This window comes from Spea bombifrons, chromosome 8, assembly GCF_027358695.1.
Source record: "Spea bombifrons isolate aSpeBom1 chromosome 8, aSpeBom1.2.pri, whole genome shotgun sequence".
NCBI classification, from domain to species: domain Eukaryota; kingdom Metazoa; phylum Chordata; class Amphibia; order Anura; family Pelobatidae; genus Spea; species Spea bombifrons.
This window is the reverse complement of record NC_071094.1, coordinates 36,933,970-36,958,773: the sequence shown is the minus strand read 5'-3', so window position 1 is coordinate 36,958,773 and position 24,804 is coordinate 36,933,970. Positions and strand designations below refer to the sequence as shown.

Here is a 24,804-nt window from a genome sequence, read left to right as displayed (position 1 = left end):
GAATGCATTATCGTGAAAGAGCTTCATTAGAGGCACAGTTAAAGACTCAAGAAAGACAAAAAAGAGATTTTAACAACAAGTGCAGAAGATAAGGCGTTGATTTTATTACTGGGGCATATTTTGCTACTTACAGATTTAGCTGTGGCAGAAATATACTGGACAACCATCTCGTGTTTCCGCGCCAGGTCTTTCTGCCGCAAAGGAGCTTTGCGTTCCTCGTTCAGATTCATATCTTCCTGTAAAGCATAGAACAGAGCCGTCTGACACTTGGACAACCTATCTCACATTGTTTATGCACACATATAGTACCTCTTAACCCTGATTATCAGTTTGTTTTCTGTGTTTTTATAAATAACAATGACAAGAAGAAAAATCACTTCTTGTGTTGAGTTTAACCATCTGTTGGATGGCTGGTGTTATTTTTTTTTTTTTACATGCCGTTTATGTATCCACCAGCAGAGATGATAATACTACAATCTATCCATGTAATTAGAGATAATAAAAAAAAAAGTGTGTTTATAATGGTTTAAATAACATTTGTAAGAGTGCTTTAACAAAACACCGATTGCCGTCTTTAGCATGTTCAGCCATTAACTCCTACATGTACGGGCTCAAAACGCATTGTTTTCAATAGGTTTAGGGACCGCCCATTGTCCTTAAGGGGTTAAGAAGGGCAAATCCTGGAGTTACTTTTATGAGAAAGACGTCCCCAATAAAGAACATAAAAACTAGAGGTTGAAAGGTTTAATCATGCAAAAAAAAAAAAAAAAATTCACAATTTTATTGTAATTTTTTTATTGGGTCAGATATGATAACATAATACTGTTCTGTTGAACTTCCCACCATGTAGTAAATCCTCATCCTACCTACTCAAATACTTATAATAAAGAGGTTGCAAAAAACAGCTAACTATAATTTAGTTCAAATTATTATTTTTTATTTGTTATCTTTTTTTTTTTCCTATTTACAATAATCATCAGCATTAGTATCCAGTGTAAATGTAGCGATGCCTTTTGTTCTTTCTTAATAGGAAATGATTCAACGCATTCAGAATAAATATACGACCGCTAAAGCAAAGATCAAACATTTAGCATCATAAAATGCTTTGGAAATGATAGCGCCAACCTAATCACATAATGGCTCTTTTTTAATGCTGAGTGTAATAAACCTCATCTACTTATTGTATTCTTCCCCAAATGGAAAGTCACAGTAGGGTATTTTAAGCATGCCTTGTAGGGGGCCTCCCGCATATACTTATTGATACAGACATGGGTAACGTATTTACAGCATTAATAATATGCATTCATTTGTCCTTCGAATCATCGAGTTGTAATGGCATGAGGAATAAATAGAGCCAGATGCCTCATCTCCAATCTCTGTAGTCACATTCCATTTTTCCCTAGAGTCTTTGTTCATAAGGATAATGCTATAGCACGGAGAATGCATTGCATGTATGGGACGGATACAATGGGGAACGGGCAATCGTGCTGATTTTTTCATCCAAGAAGAGTATAATGATATTCATGGTAGAAAAAAGGTTTAAATGATTCCATTTTACCTACTATGAGGTTTATTCACTAAGGTAGGAGTTGCCAGAAAATGTATGGTTTCATCTCCTTCAATCAGCTATTTATTAAAGGACGTCACTGGCAAATATCTCCAACAAAATGACTCAGCTGGCCCTCTATAATGCATTATTCAATGGGTGACGGAAGAAATTACACTGATCTAGCTGTTATTCGGGATAGCAAAGCTCTTGCCACGGCAGAAGCTCACTGGAGTCTGACCTTCTTATGCATAGTGAGGTCCATGAGGCCAAGGAGTTAACCTCTAAGTTTGTATCGTTTATCTCTCATTGGAGTAAAGTAAAGCTGGACTGATCTATAGGATACACTGTTACTGTACTGTTACTGTTACCTAGTTCTTCTCTCAAGCTTCTGTCCCTCAACGCATACACCATAGGTCTTGTGGTTGAAAACTATATTCTGCCAAGCAATGCAAAATATTTATTTTGTTCATAATTTTCACAGTATTAGGAGTTATGTTCTAATGTTAAATTTAGTTTTTGAAGCAGCACATTTAAGAAATGTGCAAAATATTAACCCCTTGAAGACACAGTGTGTCTATGTCCTATATTTATCACCGTAGACGTTCCTACACATAGACGGCATGGGAAATCCTAGTTATTGAGAACATTTTTTTCAAAAAGCTTCAATTTTTGACTTTTTTTACAAATATATAAATGAGTGATTACTTTTTATTAAAATAATATTCTTACAAATTGAGAGAGAGCAGATTCTCAGTACCTCCTTCTTGTATCTTCCAAGAACTCAGTTAATTAAAAACCCTATTAGCATATTGAAGCTTACAGGCAATGTAAAAAAGTATTTTTGCTCGTAATTGTCATATTTTATGTATGACTAGCAATCCATAGCAACAAGAGGATTTTACCTAGTAATGTTTTCCGGGCCGTACATTAAATAGCTGCTTTACAAGAGATTTTTTTTTTAGACTCCCGACTATTTCTCTGTTTAAGAAATAAAAGTGGATACGGCTCCAGGGCCATTTATTTAAATTAGGCTTTTCATTCATGTTGATTTGTACTTTGATTTCTTGAATACATGCACTCTGGGGTTGCCACCTGGTCATTATTTTACCAGCAGTTTAGTAAAAAGAGTATATATTCTGCAAAAACCTATGAAAAAAAATAGAAAAAGCTATCAACCCCTTATTTCACCAATAGTCTTACCTTTAAGTTTGAGGATCTCGAGAAACAATTGTCTGCTACCAAGCATATTAAATAGCCATTTTACCCAATTAAAGTGAATATTCAAAGAAAATTCTTTATCTCAGCAGGTTTACATTTACAGAATCAAACAAAGGTATATTTATGTAGCTGTTTCTGATGCTATGGAAACAAAGCCTTTGAACCTTGTCTTTTCCTTGTGCCACTTGATTACAAGCTTGTAATCTGGAGGCCCCTTAAAAAAAAATAGTAAAACCAAATTTAATTGAAGAATTACCTCTGTAAAGGGATTGGGTAAATAAAAGAATAGCAGTTATTGCTGCTAAAGGTGGTTTTACAGACTAATGAATCAGAAGGTGTACTAGTTTTTCACACATGGCTTCTCCATTTTGGCTTTATTTTTGTTGAATAAATCATGACACTGTATAATATGCCATGTGTTGTTGTTAATCTGAGGTTGTATTTGCCTAATTTTCAGACCTGCTTAGGAACAGATGATTGTTGTTATGTCCTCATATGTAAAACCATAGAATTCAAATAGGGTGGTTTCTTTTTCATAGGACTATATATATATATATATATATATATATATATATATATATATACCGTATTGGCTCGGATATAGGCCGCCCCCGTATATAGGCCGCACCCTAAAAGTTTGGTGCTTTTTTAAAGAAAAAGTTTTTTTTCTTTAAAAAAGCACCAAAAAAAACATGTTGCCACTCTGTCCCCCCCCCGAGATATGCTGCCACTGTCCTCCCTCCCCGAGATATGCTGCCGCTGTCCTCCCTCCCCGCGATACGCTGCCGCTGTCCTCCCTCCCCGCGATACGCTGCCGCTGTCCTCCCTCCCCGCGATACGCTGCCGCTGTCCTCCCTCCCCGCAACACGCTGCCGCTGTCCTCCTCTGCCCCCCCCTCCTCGACTTACCGGAGCAGACTCCCGGGTGTCTTGCGGGGCCGGCGAGGGACATCTACGCAATACGCGTATGCAACTTCCGGTACCGGTACCGGAAGTTGCATGCGCGTATTGCGTAAATGTCTCCCGCCGGCCCCGCAAGACACCCGGGAGTCTGCTCCGGTAAGTCGGGGGTGGGCAGAGGTAAAGCGCTTAGATAACCTCCCGTGCCGGCACCCCCCCCCCGTGGGAAGTGCTGGCAGGGGAGGCTGTCTGAGCGTATCGGGGAGAAGGATGCAGGTCCCCTGCACCGCTGCGGGGGATCTGTATCTTAACCCCGCTGCCTGCCCGGCGCCCGGGACTGCATGTCCCGGGCGTCGGGCGCTAGAGCCCGAATATAGGCCGCACCCCCACTTTAAAAACTTAAAGTGGGGGAAAAAAGTGCGGCCTATATTCGAGCCAATACGGTATATATATATATGTATTGTGTCATATATTAGGCTAAAGAAGGCATACATATTTATCGCCATGTCCACGCTATAGAACTATAGAATGTGTTCTACGAGCTGGAAAAAGTATTTACTGTATTTGTAAATTTGTTTCCCAAAGTTGCAGAAGTCAGAGTTTTAACACTACATTTGTATTTGAACCAAAGAGTTGAACTGTTACAGACTTATTAAGGGTAATACAGAACTCTCAATTATTGTATTACGGAGGCAATTTAGTAAAGAACATAGCTTGTCTTTTAAGCAAATCCGACAAAGCAACAGTTCGAAATCTCACCATCATTTTCTCAAAGAGGTCCATAATTTCCTTCTCCGAAAGATTCAATGAACGTTCATCAAAAAGTTGCTGGGGAGCGGGGAATTCGGCCGCTGGCATTTGAGAATCAGTGGGATGCTGGATAAGAGGTTTTTCTTTCTTTACAGCTGATTTCCGAAAACTTGTTAACCTGTCACGCTAAAAAAATAAAAGGGAAACAAATAACAAAACTTGCATCCCTGGATCAAAAGTCTACTAACCTTTACAATAAAGTTATTTTATAGACATGATGGAAGTGGCATTGCACTTTTCCTTTAACTCGATCTAAAATCATGGGTGTTGGTCAAGAGATATTGTTGTTAAGAGTCATTAACCAAAAAAAACAGTATTTAATTTGTACAATTTGATTTCCAAATCTATTTTCTGCTGTTTCTATGTATTTTATCTTGACATTTATGGTTGTGGAACACTGTGCTACACTTGTACCCAGAAAACATTCTTAGAAAAGAAGGATATCAGGGACGAAAGAGGGGCCTCCCAAATTGGGACTATCGGTCCAAAAGAAGGACACTTGGAGAAATGTTGTAAGAGACTGTGTTGTACAGAGTTGGAGTAGGAGAGGGTAAATATACCTTAGCCCTTCTCAGAGCAGCAACATACCAATGTCCCCTACAAAAGGTCTCTATACGGCGACTCTGATGATCATTTGAGACTGTGGAGACATACTGTAATACATATGGATTTACTAAAAGAGGCAGCAAAGAAGAAATAATGTCCCAGTTATGACTTCCTTAAAAGTAAACTACAGTACAGCACCAAAAAATGTATGATGTCATATAACAGGAGTTTATACAGAAGGAGGTCATATTCTGAGCACTGCAGCTCATTTACGCTAAAAGATTTTAATATAACCCAAATACCAGCTTTGTTATATGCTATTTTGGAATATTTAATATAGGTACCTAGGTATCAAGGTATTTTAGGAATTGTTTCCTTGCTAAATGAAAAGTGGATCTTTTTTATTACTAAATGGAGAGGTTGCAGGGAAAACATGCAGCGTATGCTTTAAATATTGCTAAAATGTAACACTCCTTCACCAAGCTACATTATCCCATTATCGGTAATGGAAAAAAGAATAAACTCATTAGTGTATGGAAGAGTTACACATCATGACATGCTAATGGTGCGATAATTAAGGCGTCAGCGAGAAGCTAACAATCACAAAGTGAGTCTCTATCCATAGAATCCGCCAGTGAAAGAAACGCGTGACCTTGATCCGTCTTGCAGTAATGAATTTATTGCTATCTGCCGTACATTTTGGAGTAAAAGACACCACCGAGTTTTAAAAGTAGAAAAAGGATTCGGAATGTAATACATATCGTGTGTATCAATGGGGATATTTAAAAAAATACAATATACATATTTTTTACATAAGATTTACGAGGCAAACTGATTTGTGGAACCCCCAAACTGCTTTGCTTAGGCTGCGAGTCTTCATTCATGATTATTGTAAAATATTTTAATCTCGCTCAATTTCTTCAGCATTGTAAAAAGTTCAGTTTTAAACAATAAAAACACTACCCTCATACGTTGAAAATACACTACATGACCAAAAGTATGTTGACACCCATAGGTGCTTCAGCCACATGCATTGACATTGACAGTTGTATAAAACCAGCCACGTAGGCAGGCATCACCGTGAACAAACATCGGCAGTAGAACGTGTCATACTGAAGAGCTCAGTAACTTTAAATATGGCGCTGTCATAGCATGCTACCCTTTGTCACAAAACACACCACCACTGGACTCTGGAGTAGAGGAAACCTTCTCTGGAGTGATGGATCATGCTTTGCTATCTGGAAGTCTGATGGATGAATCTGGGTTGGGTGGATGTCAGGAGAACACCACCTAATGAAACGCATAGTGCCTACTGTAAAGTTCAGTGGAGGGGGGATAATGGTCTGGAGCTGTTTTTCGGGGTTTGCGCTCCTTTGTTCCAGGAAAGTATAATATTAATGCTACATTTCAGACAATTGTAAGCTTCCAACTTTGTGGCACCAGTTTGAGGAAGGGCCTTTCCTGTCCGAGCATGACTGTGCCCCAGCGGACAAAGCAAGAACCATAAAGACATGGTTGCATGCGTTTGGTGTGGAGGAACATGAGTGACCTGCACAGAGCCCTGACCTTAAGTGGACATCTTCGGGATGAATTGTTGAGCTAATCGCCAGACTTTCTCATCCAACACCAGTGCATGACCTCACAAACGCTCCGAAATCTTGTGGAAAGCCTTCCCAGAAGAGTGGCTTCTTTTATAGCCATAAAGGGGGGCAACTCCATATTGATGCCCATGGTTTTGCAATGAGATGTCCAACAAGTACATGTGAATGTCTACAAACTTGTGCTTGAGCTTGAAATTTATCACAGATCTTGCACAGCATTAAAGCGTCCAGCATCAGTTTTCCTGATATTTTACATAATATTGTGCTGGGTTTCTAAGGGTTTAAAAATATAATTATAGCACAATTGTATATTGTGATCATCTACTGTGATAAATTGCGCACAAATTGAGCTGAAGCATGTATATGTGAAGTTGTACAATTTAGCAGGACTGCAAGATGAATAGATTGGATTTATAATGGGAAATTTTGCGGCATAAGAGTGAACCTGTGATGTTAAAAAGTCTTAAGAATTAACCTCATCTGCAGCAAATCACGCAGGTAGGAGGTTCAGCACATCATTAGTGGCACCTAATAAACAAGGGACACAATTTACAGCACAAAATAATTATAATAATCCAACAAAATGACATAAAATACAAATTGGCTAGATTCTGGATGAAAATAATACTGATTAGTAAATGTTCGCTAATAGGACTGTTTTTCTGTTGCTAAGAAACTGCTACCTATCTCTACAATCTGTGGGTGTTTTAGAATAACTACATCTCACCTTTAACTGGGGACAATGTAGAAAATGCATTATAAAAGGCTGCATCAGAATCAGAAAACCTACAATGCCTGGTAAAAGGCGTGTTCTGGTCAGAATAGGGATGTCGACTAAACCGAACACGTTCTGATACCGCGGTCATATATTTTAAGCTGTTTGGAACTAAAAAAATAAAAAAGGAACTTAAAATAGAACCTTGGAACCGTATAGAATGATAAGGTAAAGTATGACCCATCTGCTGAGAAACTTCTCTTAATGAAGGCCCACCAGCAATAAGCTCCATTTGTGGATCGGGGGTGGGGGGGAAACACAGTTAGAACTTAGCTCTTTATCGCACTAATTTCTAGAATGAGACAGGTTTGAGCGGGGTCACATATCGTTCCATTGGGTGACCTGAGGGAGTAGCACAGTTGCTTGCTGCATCAAATACGAGCTGAGGCTTTGCAGGGTAAGTGACTTTCTTTTTGTGTGTATGGGTGTGTTAGTGTGTGTGTCTGGGTGTGTTAGTGGGTGAGCATGTGTCTTTGGGTATGTTGATGTGTGTCTGTTTATGTCATTGTTTGTATGGGTATGTCCAGGGCCAGCCCTACCATGGAGCAGAATAGGGCAATTGCTCCAGACGGCACTTTTGAAGAGGCGGCACTTTGCCGCCCCAAACACCTTTTTTTTTTAAGTGGAGAGAGAGGGGCGGTGAGTGGTTTTCGCTTATTAAGTTGTACCCGCTCGGCGCCCCTCTCTCTCTGAGTGCCAGACTATGACGTCATTTCCGGGGCTCAGCAGTAAAGCAGCGCGCACCGCGGCAGAGCAGGGAGACTCACCGTAGGACTGCCGAAAGGTAAGTGAAGTACAAAGGGGGGGATAGGGTAGATAATAGGGAGGGAGGGTAGATAATACGGAAGGAGGGTAGATAATGAGATGGTAGGGAGAGGAAGGGTAGATAATGAGAAGTGGTGTCGGTGGGGGGGGCATTTCAAACTTCGCCCCAGGCGGCATTAGTGTCTGGGTTCTCTTTTATCCCATATATATATAATATATATATATATATATATATATAAACAATTGAAGTTTATTACACTGTTCACTTTTATGTACAGTCCTTCTACTGTTACATTTAATTTCATACACGTTATTAGTAAGTGACTCCTTGAGCATTTAATTAACTCCAATCCCTCCCTGCAACAAGAGTATTAAATTATAAGACTATTACAAATGCTAGAATTTTCAATTATACAATCCCTTTCATTAAATATTTACCACCTATAAGTTATTCTGTATATCAAGCAAATAAGTAAACAAACAAGCGAATTAGTGAAACCTACAGTTGTAATTAAGGCATGAAGTATAATTGTGTATGATCATTCCGTCGCATGTAAAACGATATCCTCATATTACATGAAACAAAAGTGCTGTAGATTCTGTGGCCGCTGCGGAATGTTTACTTAAAATTCTTTTTCAAGAACTCAAATCTTGTAAAATAATAATAATTATTATTATTATCTTTTATTTATATAGCGCCAACAGTTTACGCAGTAATGCAGACTCTTGATGGGACGCTCCACTCATTATATGCACTTTATTGCATTTGACAGCCGCATAGTCCCTTTAAATTTCATGGTCCCTTTAGGTTTCCATTGTGTGCATGAGGGATGCTGCAGAATCCCCCCTATATACTATTTTTCCATTTTCGCTCGTGATATACTTACTACCAGTCATCTCCAGCCACCGAATGAATGCTGCAGGTGGTCTATTCAGACCCCCGTGCACATGTACGGAAAGTGCTCCCATTGATTGGATTGAGAGCGCTTTCCTGACACTGATTGGCTGCTTGAAACACCCATTATGTGAAAAGAATCATCGTACCACAGAGGTGGAGCTCAGCTGCAGCTGCAGAGATGCAGTTTCTATATAATTCTTCTTTAGTTTGGCATTTAAGCCCAGTCAACTGTGCCTTTAAAGGAAAATATGACGTTTTACAGGCAAAATGGAAGATTCTGAAATATGAAGCAAAACTTGCCACATTTGCAGGTTTTCCCCCCATTTATGTGGGCAAATATATTTTCTATTTCATCACTCTAAGCCGAATCTGCTGTGACTCATGATAAAAAGCAGTTTAAGGCGAACAGCTACATGCTATGGACGGATCCGGAAGGACTGGATCCACCACTCAGCAGTCAAAGGTCCACTGGGCATTTGCCTGGTTTGCCAGGTGGCCAGTCTGGCCCTGCCTGTGTATAATCCATAACTAATCTTACCCTTTATTTGCTATTTTGAATGGAGGTGGGAGAGCAGAGAAAATTGTGAAACTCTGTACGAGGACATCCAGTGAATTTGCCCATAACCCCAATGACTGTAAAATCTGACAGCCATATAAATATAGGTTATTCTCAACTAAAGCGCCCATCAAAGTGTACATACATCAGTTTAGCTTTACCATTTTTCGGTGTCATCTTCTGATATTCTGATCATTGAATTTGGCTTTTACTATTTCCACAGCCGTTTTTAATACGCACACAATATAATCATTTCTTCCAGCACATTGAGAGTTATGAATGTTGATGGACATTTATGTTAAAGCAATTAAAGAAGCAAAAATTAAGTGCGTCTACAGAACAGACTATAGTGGCAAAAAAAAAAAAAAAAACGCAAGAGATTAGTATTTTCAATTTTAGCAGTGAAATAAAATGCAGCCATTTATATGCAATTATTTCAAACGGCAAATCACTGGATTTTCATACACAGCAAATTATTAGAAATGTGAAACATTTAAAAGCATAATGGACGGGGTAGATTATGTACATGAAATCGATGCATAATGATCTAGGAGCATTAAGACATGCACGCGCTTGATCAGTGGTCATTGGGAGCATGCGGGTCACGGTCTTGCCATGAATACCTTACCATGTCATCTGCCAACGATTTTATATGAATGTTCTATAAAAGAATGCAGAAGGGGAAAAAAAGGGAACATAAATAAAAAAAATCACTGATATTGCATCAATGTATGTACAGTATTCTGCGATAAAGATATTATACAGTTTACACATAGATAGAACTACAACATAGACACATTTACACATACAGATACAACAGGAGTTGAGGACCATGTCCGTGAGCTTGCTACTAAGCCCTATGGCAGTTTCATACAACGTTCCTGGCAAAAATGGGGGGCTTCTGAGGGCCGCAGCTCCAGTTTACAATCTAAAAGTCTAGGTACAAGCTCTGGGTCGGACTGGACATGGACAGAACATTTCTAAGGAACTCTAATGTATTAGAGATTGCTGTCATTAAGCCAAGTCTACTTGTGGACTTCTTAGGCTGCCTTATGACATCAATACAATGTCTCTATTGGCGAAAAATTCCATTTTTACCCTTCCGTTGCAAGGTGAGCACACAGAATAACGGCAGGGAAAGAATTACGGCACTAATTCTTCTGATGCTGATTTATAATTAAGTGATTAGCGTGAGAGAAATCTAATCCTCGCAGAATAATAGGATTCTTCGCTAGATGGATTAAACAGCTTCATAGAAGAAATTCCATATGATCTGTCTGATTATTGACTTTACAATGTGTATTAAAAAAAAAAGAACTCTGTATAAAAAAAGTGAGTCATTTCCAATGTTTCCATGGTTAATTTTCAGAGGTTTGACAGAGAAGAGAGAAAAGTCAACAAATCCATAATTCAACCAATACAACTAGAAGTAATTTAAAGATGCAATTCTGTTAAAATGTTTATTTCAAAAGAAAACTGATACATGAAAATGCACTGTGATACATTATGAAATAATATTAAGAGGATGGATAAAAAACATTTCATGTAACAAAGAAGCTAAGAAATGGACAAACATAACTTGTTTATGAATAGAGAATAGAAATTTTTTGGAATATAGATCAACTGTGTCCACAGCCAGAAAACCTCTTGCCATGCACTTTTCTGGCACTCAGATGGGGAATTGTATGCATAGCTGGTAAGGTTCTATAGTAGGGACTCACTACTGGTAGCAACCAAATTGTTCTAATTAGAGCTACAACTGGAGCTCTTGGGGTGAGATCGAAGGTGTCTCCCCATACTGATGTCACATACGCTGCTAAGAGTAGAAGGAGGTACAGGAGTATTACCCCAGACAGCTCAACCGGGTTCCTCACCTTACAGCTCCCGGGGCAGCTACTCCTCTCATCCCAATCAGAGCTACAGTTTTGGTTCTAAAAATGGTCCTTATGGAAGCCATTACTTGGTAGGAAATAAAGATACTAAGAATACTAATATGCGTAGAATAGAACTGTGTGGGATTTCAAAACAGTAAGAAATAATCAGTTGGGACAACCCAACATAGTATAGAAGGAGTCATTTTCAGACTGTATGGACCAGAGACTTTGTCCATTTACCCCGAAACTGGTGTTAAACCCTAGGACACTAGGGTTAAAACCCTGAGAGTTCCCAGGTAGTATTCTATACCCAGGAGAGTTTAAGGATAATACAAAATGTAGGAAACAGTTGTGTGACAGAATGACCTGTCATACAGGGCCCCAAGGTACTCAAAGATGGCTCCATCCTGGCTGCCAAACAGGCAGGAACTCCATTGTGTAAACTACAGCTCTCTTGGTGAACCCGTTACAAGTTGTTTGGCAGGTGGAAAAACATTTGCAAAGAGTGCTCTAGCTAACAATTTAAGAACCCATTTTCTTTAGATAAACCACTTTAGAAACTTTGCATAAGAATATCTTTTATGCATAATATCCAATGATTTATTCCTATTGGTGGAATAGCTTATTAAGATATGATGCAATACAGAAGTGATTTTGATTTAAAAATAACATAAAAGTCAATTAAAAAATATTTCAACGATTACACGGGGAATTTCTATAAACTCAATGAATGGTCTGCTATAAAAACGTGATTTGATATTTTGATGAAGATTACAATTAATTTAAATTAGGACTACCATAAATTACATTCAGAATGTAAAATCGTCATATTACCAAAAATATACAACATAATTTGATAAGTACAGAAAAGAGATCCATTCCGCAATTGGCGCTAATTGACTTTCTTAATTATGTCACTATGAATTCAATTTTGTCATTCCGCAGAACATTCAATTATATGTTAATAATATAGAACTGTATCAGACAAATTTAGTTCAATTTTCATTAAAGTGTAAGCTTTAGCCTTAAACAGAAGTTTTAAAAGTGAAATTCCTTAAAGGGGAAATATATATATATTTTTTTGTATTTCAGCATTAAATACTGTGTTATGGTTTATCTGCAGGCTGGATGCTGAATTTGTTGTTATTCATATGAGATATTCATTATTTATGTAATTGGGTTAGACATTTAACCCTTTGAGTGCCAGGGATAGGGGTCCTCTTTCTTCTTATTAGACCAAGCTATTTTTGTCGTATAGGTGACCATACAAACACTTTATATAGGGAAACATATATATATATATATATATATATATATATATATATATATATATTTATATATATATATATATATATATATATATATATATAATGTTTTTATTTATTTATAATTATTATTCAGTACAAGTTAAGCTAGAAACCTAGTGTAAAGCAAACCATGCATCTGAATACACAAAAACATATTTTTTCTCTATTAAAAAAAATAGTAAAATCTATAATAATTTAATTTTTAAAAAAAAAAATTCCACCACCCACCTTAGTATATTTAACACATACGCGTAATGTACATAAGTGTGCCTATATCACGCAAGCAGCATACTTATGTGTGCAGTGAGAGAATTTCACATATGGCATGCTAGGTGCTTAAAGCTGGCTATGTATTTAAATCTTCATCCTACCATGGGAAAACAAAATATAAAAAGCAGATGAACGTGGAACTACTAAAGCTACCTATTGTAAATCTAAAGCCGGCAACAATATTTATCGTTTTGAAAAGTTGTCAGCAGTGGCAGATAAATTCAATATACGACTGAGCACTTAAATGTGTGCCCATAATTGTGGTGACGGCGTTTTTTCCTGTCTAAAACACCTCCACTGATTGTATTAATAACAGTGTGAGCTCAGAGACCCACAAAGTACCAGCACTTTAAGCGTTATCAAAGAAATGAGATATTCTGTCAATTATACAAAGTACCTCATCTAAAAGTCAGATTCTGGTGGAGGTGTCTCACTGACCTTGGCTCGCAGTATACTGATACGGATATAATGTGTGCATCAGAAAATTATAATAAGTACCTCCCAACAGTCCTGTATTTTACGGGCAGTGGGGATCATGAGTGGTCTCAGCTCCCCCCGGCTGCCCCACCATACTGTGAAATTGATGGCGGTTGGTGCCGTTACAGCAGACATCTCTATCAGAGTAGATACATGGGGTTTAAAACGGTGGCCAGAATGGTAAGGTAGACATCATTCCTCGAACCACACCACCAACCACACCTCTATCCATTCCCCCAACATGTTCAGGTCATATTACTACAGAAATACACAGTACTGTATATAATAATCATATGTAAACACAACACACACCTCTTTAATTACTAGTCAGTTTAGTCTTCTAGAGTAAATCCTGAAACAATTCCCAACAGAATGTTCTAAATTTACCCTCAGTGAAAAATTGGTACAATTCCCAATTATTAAACAAAAAAAATATTAAAACAATGATCTGACTATGATTCACACTCGTGCGTACTATAAAAACCAGTGTATATTTATCACGTGTGGTACAAGTTATCAAGATGCTGTCTTAAGCCTTGGTCGGTCCATTGGTCAAGAGGATTGTCATTAAAATGGACACAGGTTTCGATACTTAAGATCTTCAAATATGGCAAAACCCTTACATTAACTGAATCGGCCCATGGTGATAATTCCCACACACTTTACTCAAACAAAAAAATAAAGAGGTCCAACTCCCTAGTTTCTACCTACAATCTGTGTCATTCATAAACCAACAATGGGCTACAATTCACAGAGTTTAGTTGTAACAAATTGTCTTAAAATGTTATTGGTAAAGATCCTAAATAATATCTGGGACCTTCGTATCCCAGCCTTGGATTCTGACCTTCCCTTCCTATATAGAACCCAACTGGTGAAGTAGGGTGTGTAGATGGATGCAGAAGTGGGGAAGTGACCACCAAGCAGGCGAGGTTCAGGTAGGAAAGACCGACAACTAGGCAGGGACTAAGCTGAGCCCACCAGTCAAAGATTGCACTGGATACAAAATCAGCTGATATACCTGGAGCCACCCTGGTATGCTCATAACTAAGGACCGGCCTAATACAGGCGAAGACTTGGATTTTCTTGAATTGATATTTCTTCATGAAAAGATATGATTTCACAATATCTACCCATTTGCATATGAACTATGAATTAATAATAGAATCACTGGCATGGATTATTTTTAAGATGCTTAGCGCTCTGCTATAAGTGGGTTAAGGAATGGAATGCAGGACTAGACTAAAATTCCAGACTTATTTCTCAAAAGTAAATATTAATTTAAACTTCTGGATTCTATGTAATCTTGCCTGTATTAACCGTTATTTCACATCGATATCCACAGCATACCCCCAGATCCCTAAGAAGACGGGTAATTTCACTCTAACCTCAATAACACAGAAGCTAATTACAATGCAAATATCATTAGTACAGGGAAATTACGGTTTGATTTTCTTAATCAACTAAAAATGAACAAAAACAGCAAGATAATGCCAAGTCTCTCAAGGTTATCTTTCAGCTATAATGTCTATGAAATACGGTTTCAATTATCGCAGGACTTTGCACCTTAATGTTCTGAAACTTGGCGCAATAAGGACTAGAGACATTAAACGTACTAAGAAGTAATAGCTTATGATGTAGACATATTTCCTAGACTACTAGGTTGCGTCCTCTGTACATAATCAGGGCCGGCATGGCCTCTCCTGGGGCTGGTCTTGAGGCCGGCCATCTGATTGATGTGTGTGGCTTGTGAGAGAGAAACAGCCAATCAGCTCTGGCTCGGTGAGGGTTACGAGGTGGGTCTAACAAGACCCCTGTGCACTTGTGCAGAATGTTCTCCTGCTGATGTGGCATCAAAACTGAACTGTGCTGGGGGCATGCCACTGCAGCTCAGGAGCTGCAGCTTCTCCTAAAGCTAATTACCTTATTTGTTGTTTTTTCAGGTTGAAGAATGTATTTAAAATGTATTTATATCATCAGGAAGAGTCAATCATACGCATTCTCCGTTAATGTCGCAGCCTAGTACACTGGAGTGTCCCTTTAATCAAGATTTATATATTAAATGCGCATTAAACTCAAGCCTTTACACTATGGCAAACAGCAGCTGCTGCGCCAAAGGTTGCTAATTTGCTTTCAACGCCATTGCGTTTCATTTAGGCATTTTGCAACGTTTATATCAACTGTAGAGAGACAAGAGGCCGGTGGAATCTTTATGTACAAAAAAAAAAAGTTCCCAAACTCAATTTGGTCAATTTATTTCTAAGAGAACTTTTTGCGAGAGTTTATTTCAAAGAATCAGGTCAATCTCTCCCAGTGTTTTATTACAAAGAACAGATTTGTTTTGAAGCAGAGTATTGCCAATTTAGAAATAACGAATGCACTTAGTGGCATCGAGTGCCATTAGTATTCATAGACATCGGCGGCTTTAAAAAACAAAGCAGGCCAGTGGCTACTGATAAGATAGAAATGAAATAGAAAAACAAAATACATACCCATAGAAACTCAGGTCTGAAAAGCAATAAGTAATGAGAGACAAAAAAAAGGAAGAAAAGAAAAGAGGGGGAAATAAAGGTCATTAAGAGACGTGAAACTTTCCAAAGAACTAAAATGAAGTAACTGCAAAATCATGTTCATGGTCAACCGCTGAGTGTCCCTCGGAGACTCCGCCACCACCGAACAGCTCGGCAGCAGGTGTTCAATCAAAGCTGTTCTTTCATACCAAATCAACCGTTCTGTAGCCAGAGGGCTAAATACATAATAATAGTCACTTTGATTTATTAAAATTATGTTTTAAACTGAACTCTCATTTTCCTGAAACACTTTTTCCCTTCCTTCGCTGTGAATTAATGCTCGTTGGACATCCATGTAATGGGAAACTTTGATTTAAAGAGATAGTAAAATCTAGAACATTTGGAAAAACCTCTAAGACGAAAGAGTTTCTGGACCGGAGTTCTGAGAAGAGGATTTTACTCTGAGGCCATAAAAAAAAATGAAATTATTTTATTAAAATGCATCATTATTCTTCTAAATGTTACAATAACCTAAACATCTAAGCCAACTCTAATAACTAAAGTGTTAATCTCTGTTACAATACGTATTTCACATACACAAAAGCATATGAAATGTTTGATGCCATAGGATCTTATTATGGGCCAACAATGTTTACGGTCCCAAGGAGACATAAGTTTACATAGTAAACTGATCACATAATAAGTAATATGACTATTCCATTAACCAAACAGGAAATACTTGTTTACGTAAAGAAGTAAGTTGACCAAGAAACAGTTCCAAAATTACACAGTGCTGGAGGAATCCAAGCCTTGTGAGCTTCAACAACATTTAAAGATTAAAAGTAAAAATCGCACTTTAGTGATATAAAATGTGATTTAATATATAATATGTATATTTAATGTCTTATTTTACATAAAAAAAATGTGGTTTTTGGCATAATATTGAAATGATTTATCCGTCCGCTATAAAAATATACTTCCTAACATTTCCTTGAAAATCCATATTGGTCCAAAAGAAGGTCAAGTCTTGAGTTGAAGGTTAGAACTTTTATTAGATCAGCAAATGAGGGAGCGTTTGGGTCCTCAGAAGTTGCCTCTCCAAAAGACATCTTACAAAGAGACCTCTAAGGCTTTTTCTATGTTGGTCTCACGGTTAAGCCTTCAGCTGAAGAGTCCATCTTCAAAAATGTTAAGAAAACTTTGCTAAGAACCAGTTGGATCGACAAATGCCCATAAACGAAAGATTTGAATAGCTTTGCACTTTCAATTCGAGGAGAAGCAGATCAGAGACTCGCTATACAGGGCAGTTATTCCAGAACTGTGATATATATAGATATATATATATATATAAAATAAAAATAGAGTTCACATTGATTAATTCATTAAGCAAAGGACAAATGACGAGGGCGTTTAATTACAAAGGGTGAATGCTGATTCAGTTTGCAGCCATGTTCTCCTAATTGGTGCTAGGGGCTGTTTCCATAGTAGGGGATATGGCAATTTCATGACCCATTTTTCTTTGGGTTTTTTCTAGCTGTTTCTGTGAAGGATCTTATAAATTGCCCGGCTATAAACTAGGAGCCAATGTTATTCAAATATCTATAGAAATACAGAATCACGTCGTACTTTTTCTTTGCGCTAGCTCAAGCCCTAAATGTGTGGACCATTGTTGGGCCTTGTCTTGAAGAAATGAAATATTCTGTTCTTTAAATATATAACAATTAAACTCTTAATCTCAGAGGCTACAGACTATTTTTCCATTTCTTTTAGACAATAGACCTGGGGTGTTTTAGGATCCTCATAATTTACCATATTTTTGAACATAGAACAAGAACATTTGAAAGCTAAAAACTAAGGCATTGATTTGCACTTAGCATATAAGGCACAGCCGGTTTTTGTACACATTAGGGAAATGTAGTTGTCTTTTATTCCCGAAAATATAGTAATCAAGAACAAGCCTCAGATATTGCAAAGCAGAATGCCAAAAGTTATCCTGAAAACGCAGCACGATTCTGGCCAGAGTTAGACTCCGCTCCTATAAATAAATCAAGAATTTTACTTTCCAAATTTTACTTTTACGGAGTCGTTCTGCTTCTCCGGTGTAACATTTGGAGGAATACAATGCTTATTTACAGTAGTAAGCAGATTTCTGCATTATTAGTGGTTTTCTCTCCCTGACAGGGCGGGCTAACATGTTTTCTGCTATAATATATATATATATATAACCCCAAAAATGCCATTTAATCCTATTCTGCATCAGCATCTGTTGGAATGTTTGTGCACTATATTACATTGAATTTTATGAAAAGGAATGGCTGTATGTGTCATCTGGGCAGCCGTCTCAGCCTTCCACATCTGCGTTTGTAAATAGCCTACAGGGACGAATGCTGAGCTTGAAAACACATTGCCTTAAGGGAACTAGTTTTCCAAAATCAAAATGTTACATTCTAGAAACCTAAATGCTTTTGTGGAGGTCCAAGAGTCTCTAATCTCTAATATTAGTACGAAATGTCCTAACAATGCATTAGAGCCACTGGTGGTACGCGCGTGCAAATCAAGAAGCCAACATATATTGATTGTCCTGGTTACTCAACACAGATCCATTCACGCATACAGTTCCAGTTCGAAGATTCTCTATTGGCCATACTTGGTAACTCTACTTTTCCCCTCCTAATCTCCACTCATTTAAGATTTTTGGGCAAACGCCGGACTGGCGATGGTCAGATGCCCCTTGCCGTTTTAGGCTGGCACCCGCCTGATGACAGCTGGATATACATGGACACATGCTACTTTTTTCTGCTCACGTAGCGGGTGGTTAGGCATATTCAGCAACTGGCCACGTTCTGTATCAAGTGATGTCTGCCAGTGGTCCACCGGGCATTTTCTGGTGTGCCAGATGGCCAGTCTGGGCCTGCTTGTGGAGCTAACACAACCAAGCCCATCACCATGGATAACTAACCAGGTGCCCTCTTGAAGCCAATCATCCAGAAAATTGAGGCACCCTGGTGACATACCCTGGAAAGTTCCCAGTTATGATAATAATTATGGAAAATAAACAAATAGGTTATGTACTGAATACAATAAAATGAATAAGGAATAGTAGTTTTGGAACAAAATATGCAATCCTTACTGTCTTATCTAGCAGTCTACAGAATCCACAATGAAGAAGCCTACCGTGGATGAAGATACCAGTTTAAAAAGGTTCATACATAGTTGAAGCATTTTCAGAATACAAAGGTTGGCTATATGCTTTCAGGGACCGTAAACATATTAATCTGATGAAAATCCAAAAGTATCCCTAGTGGATTGTTTGATGTTTCAGCATGCCAGTTACGAAGGGAAAGTTTCTAATCTCTATCGGAGGCACTGGTATTCCGGAAATATATATAGGGGTCCCCACTGTCAGACACAGCAGGCATGGAAATCAACTGTTCTTGGATTTCTTTATAGACATCTAGTAAATTAAATTCTGGAAAGGAAAGTCGCGTTAACCCCTTGGCAGAGAAGATAGAAGCATTTCATGCTCCAATCACATACTCTATTAACATCCAAGCGTTTAGGAGCAGGAGACATTTTTACATTTTCATCTGCTGCCAAGGCTTTGCTCAGTATCAGAATGAAGAGTGTTATACGCTGAATTGATTGCCAGTGGCAAATACTTTGCGTTCCTGATCGCTTTGGTCTGCTGGTAAGGAATTCTAATTTTGTAAACAGATTTATTTGCAAATCAGAAAATATAGGGGAAAAACACAGTATGGCAAGTTTTTAATATATTTAGAAAGAATCAGTTATGGTATTTTTAGCTCTAATTAAAGAGAAATTAGGTCATAATATGTTTTTCTATGTTCTTGAAAAATAATAAATATATAATACTGCTAATAATAATGATTTTGCAGTATTACGGGAAGCTAGTGTTACATGTTTAAGGATACGACAAGAGATGAGCAGACAGAAAATTATTTTATTTTAGAGACTTTATAGTTTTCATGACAAAAGATACAAGAGCCATATATTTTGGAGTAGTTTTATTTAATTGACATGACAATGATCATTGTGGTCTTCCTTTTGATATTCACATCAGTGAACGCTGTATCTTATATAGGCATTCACAGGCTTTCAATTTAAGGCAAGTCCCATCCGAATCTATGAATTTAGAAATTCGAATCCCATCTTGGAACGTCCCAAAAGAGACACTGCAGAATTTACTGGATCCATTAATTACCAAGAATACAAAAACTCAAATTGTATTTAGCTGAACAAGAATAGATATCATGAATATAGTTGTATTGGCCCATGAAAAGAAGTAGTCATTGGTGATAGACTTATTAGCAAGCGCTGATGCACAAAACGTTTTAGGTCTGGAGAAATGCGGCTGCTCTGGATGATTTGTAACATTCAATAAAACTTTATTGCCGGGGGGATTGTGTTGCCTTGGTGCTTCCTTTAAATGCCTTTTATTGGGCCAACGCAACAAATATGCTGAACACAAAATAGAAGCCTTCAACGGGGATATTACTACTGCCCCATGCGCGTATCTGGGAACTTTCTAGTGATGGCTGTCTGGCGCTCCCTCTCTTTTTGGTTTAGCGTAGGGCTACCCCAGCTGGTCTAAAGTGGGCGCGAGGAGGTTTTAATGAGTAGAAAGTGGGCATAACCAATCTAGCCCTCGACACCTGGGAATTTACCAGTATAGGCTACATAGAGCTCTCTCTTGGGGTTGGAGCTTCATGAATGGGCGAGATTAGCTGTGGTTTTCCCAGACAGCCTTTAGTGGAAGGAACTGGTGGGAGCAGGGGCAAGAGGGCATGGGAAGGTGGAAAGTTGGTGGGGAGTCTGTGTGACCAACCCCCAATACCCTGGGTAGATGGAGCAGGGCTTTATCTGGGTCTTCCTTTTGAGAGGTCCTCGGTATCCCACTCTTGTATCTGGAGAATTAATAAACTGATACTGGGTCAAACCCAAGTTCCCCAGTCTCCCACTCTTGTATCTGGAGACTTAATAAACTGACTGGGAGAGTCCGGGTTAAAGCCAAGTTCCGAGGAATACTCAGGCAGCTGTAATACGCTTACCATTTTCTCTCTTATTCGACACTCTTTGTGATTTGATACACACGGATTACTTTACCCTGAGATCCGGCGAATACAGAACAAACAGCACACGTTTCTGCATTCCTATTTTCTACAAAAAAGACAAATGCAATAAGTAACTTACATAAAGCCAGATTTATACAGATTCCACAACTAAGCAAATCTTAAATACCAAAGGGTCACTCCATCCAAGCACATTTCCAATTTCTGACAGATAAAGATGGTTTTATGGGAAAACTCGGCGCCGCAAATTTATTTTTCTAAGAATCTTGCTGGGTTGGTGCAAATAGCCAATTTTTAGATCTAAAAGACCATACGGCATTTTAAAAGTTACGTGTAAGGCAGTTTAGCAGCATACATAATATACAATTATACATTTAACAGTTGCGGACTCGGTACTGTGGACATAGAGCAGTTTCCGATACAGAGACATTATGAGACCTTTGTGGAATGTTCCATCTAGAGAATGATAAAGTAGAATAAATCTCCTCCATAAAGCCAAATATATTTTATTTTTAGCAAGAGCAAATAAAACATTACGTTACGGGAGACAGCTTCTAAAGCCATATTAGAGAATACCGTGTAGGTTTCATTTATATATTCAAAAGTTCCCAGGCTTTTAAAGGGCACAACATATTTAAACGTAACATTGCTGTATTTCAGCTGCCTTCAGGGAGGAACGTTTTTCGTTAACTCTACAACTTGAACTTTATCTGATAAAGCGGGAAGTGAAGGGTGTCAAGAAAATACATTGTAATTTGAATTTTTATATGTCCTGTTGGCCATATTAATGTATTTTTATGAATGTTATAAAATTATTATAATATTGTATACTGATTTAGACACCTGAAGTGTTTGGGGGGATTGGGCACCATACAGGTACAAGACTCATAAGATGGGCCATAGTCGCATGTGTGTCCAGTTTGTCACTTATTAGTCATACGTCTGAGAACTTTCTAAATGAGCTCCTGAGACTCTTAAAGTCCATCACACAGTCTATGGACTCATAATAATCCTCCCAATGACATGTCAGGAGATAAAGATATTCTGAATGAAGTCATTTGGACTGAGTTGGGGTGTTTAGAAATCATAAATAAGATCAGTAAATGAAAGTGTCATCTTTGTATTGTGCGAATCTAAGTATCTGCCCCTTCGAGATAAGATTACCTTAAAAGCTCCAACAGATACTAAACTGTGAGTTTGGAGCTTAGTTGAGGTGAGGTTACATATACCTACCACTAAAGCTCGATAAATGACCTGGTTTAAGTTCTCCTGTGTAACCTATAGCTCAATATTATAGGCCTTTCCTGCTGGACCTCACCCATAATAATGCATATTTTCAATAAAGGTACACTATATGACCAAAGGAACATGGACCATGTCCATCACGTCTATTTGAGCTTGTTAGACATCTCATTCTAAAACCATTGACCTTAATATGTAGTTGTTCCCCTCTTTGCAGCTATGGCAGCTTACACTCTTCTGGGAAGACTTTCCACAAGATTTTGGGGAGTTTCTATGGGAATTGTTGCCCATTCATCCAGTAGAGCGTTTGTGAGGTCAGGCACTGATGTTGGATGAGAAGGCCCGGCTCGCAATCTCCGTTCCAGTGAGTGATGCTGCAGAACATGGAAATGTCGTTACCTGACTTGGTGGCATCCTATGACAGCGCCATGTTTAAAGTCACTGAGCTCTTCAGTACGACCCGTTCTACTGCCTATGTGCTCGATTGTGGCTGAAACACCTACATTAGGAGGGGTGTCCTCATACTTTTTGTCATATAGTGTAAATTCAGAATCATTAATAAAAATCCCGCCACTGCAAGCAATTCCTATCCTTTTTAATAAATACCGGTCGTTTTTTTTTAAAGCTGGACAGAATATGGAGAGTATTTTTGTAAAAGAAAAGACTAAACAAAAAGAAACATTATGTTTTTTTAAATCAGTTTAAATGGGTGTGCGTGTAAAAAAAATCTACCGCTAAGCAAACAGTAATTATTAGCCGTATTCTGAGTCATCCTGTTTAAACAGAGATACAGAGAGGAAACCCGGGGGATGAATAAACAAAGGAAAATGCAGACAGATCTCGACGCAGGGGAATTACCCCATCTACACGCTGCATAATGAGCATTTACTAACAGCAAACCACCAGGAGACTACAAATCCTCAAAAAAACATGTCCGTAGTGAACTTATATATTGTATTTATTATTTAAAAACAATAAATGTGGTTTGTGGGTTTATCTTTTTCTGCTGGGCCAACATTTAATTTTCAAAAGTATTGACTTGTCGTTATGAAGCACTACTGATCAGAAAAAATATTATATATTTGTGTGAAGACCGATAAGATAACTGGGGACTCCCCGGGTTCCACGCCTCGCTCCCTGCCCACTTCTCCATCCACAATGGCTTCTACCTGCATGTGGGAACCGTCCACCACCTTCCCCAAGAAGCCACAAAGTTCCCGGCTACGTTGATAAGTAAAAGGTCACAATAATCAAAGGTGGCCATAAGTTTACTGGACAATTATCCATACCTGCCAACAGTACCAGCTCTCACAGGAGAGTCCCACAACTAGGTCAATGGGGATCATGGGCAGGTTGGGGAGATCTCCTGACAGGGAGCTGTGAAATCAATGGAGATCTGTGTGGCGCAGGCACCCAGCTGTTATGGTACAGGCCAACACAATGAGGGAATTAAAACATGCATGAGATAGGCATGACGCTATCCTGAATCTAAGACAAGATCATCAGTTAATATCTTTTCATTCATTGAATTATTTCGAATAGAAAAGTCTATAGAATGTTGGGTGTACATACGCTCCTAAACATTTGTTACGGTAATGGGCTGAGTAGACGTTCAAAAATAAATTTGCTGGCAGATAAAAAAATACATTTAAGTAATTTAAGTTGATGGATGATTTTCCTCCGCATTCTCTTTTAGATTGTTCGCATTAAAAATAGTTTTGTAAATCCCGCCAATTATTAGATTACTTTGACCGCAAATGTAATTTTTCATGACATTCTCGGGAATGCGTACGTTCCTTCGCCGTCCAATAAGGAGTTCCATTCCTGCGTTATCTCTGTATATGCATACACAGGGATCAAGTGCTTGATAAATAGATGTTGAGGAAGAAGCACTTTCATCTGATTGCAGAATAAACTCGGCTTGAAGTACCGGTAGGAATGCTGCAGACACTTTGCCTAACTGCTAGAAATTCTGCCAAAGAATGTGCTGTTATTCTGAAATACGTACATAGATACTCATGGTTAACATATTTCATTAAAAAAATGACAGGGTATAAACAGTGGACCCGTGTTGCCCTCCTCATTATGGACAGTCCCTGTTTTGGGATCTAAATCTCTCTTTCCTCCCCTGATGATAAAAAATTGCGTGCAGAACCATTAGAAAATATTTTCATAATCTTGTGTATTAGTGCATTATGATTCTTCCATATCCATCACAATTATATATATATATATCCACAAGTATAAAAAAAAAGTATTGGTAAAGCCATGCATCTTAACCACATCTCAAAATACACACCTTTATAACAAGATCTATCCTCCCTCCCTATTGTAGACAGCTATACCGTTGATAGGTTATGCTAATGGCCACTTCTTAAAATCTGGGACGGTTGGCAGGTATACGCAAGCAGAAACAACAC

At 38.3% G+C, this 24,804-nt stretch overlaps 1 protein-coding gene across 2 annotated transcripts in view; it reads right to left on the bottom strand.

Moving 5' to 3' along the window:
• DIAPH2 (diaphanous related formin 2) overlaps positions 1-24,804 on the bottom strand; it is a 474,990-nt gene that overhangs the window by 426,868 nt on the left and 23,318 nt on the right. Inside the window, exons 2-4 of one of the 2 annotated variants that reach the window (XM_053473147.1) lie at positions 10,246-10,278; positions 4,426-4,602; positions 132-236 (exon numbers count right to left, since the gene is read on the bottom strand). In XM_053473147.1, coding sequence (XP_053329122.1) covers positions 132-236; positions 4,426-4,602; positions 10,246-10,278 — 315 coding nt within the window. The remainder of the gene's footprint in view (positions 1-131; positions 237-4,425; positions 4,603-10,245; positions 10,279-24,804) is intronic. The other variant, XM_053473146.1, reaches the window with a different exon arrangement.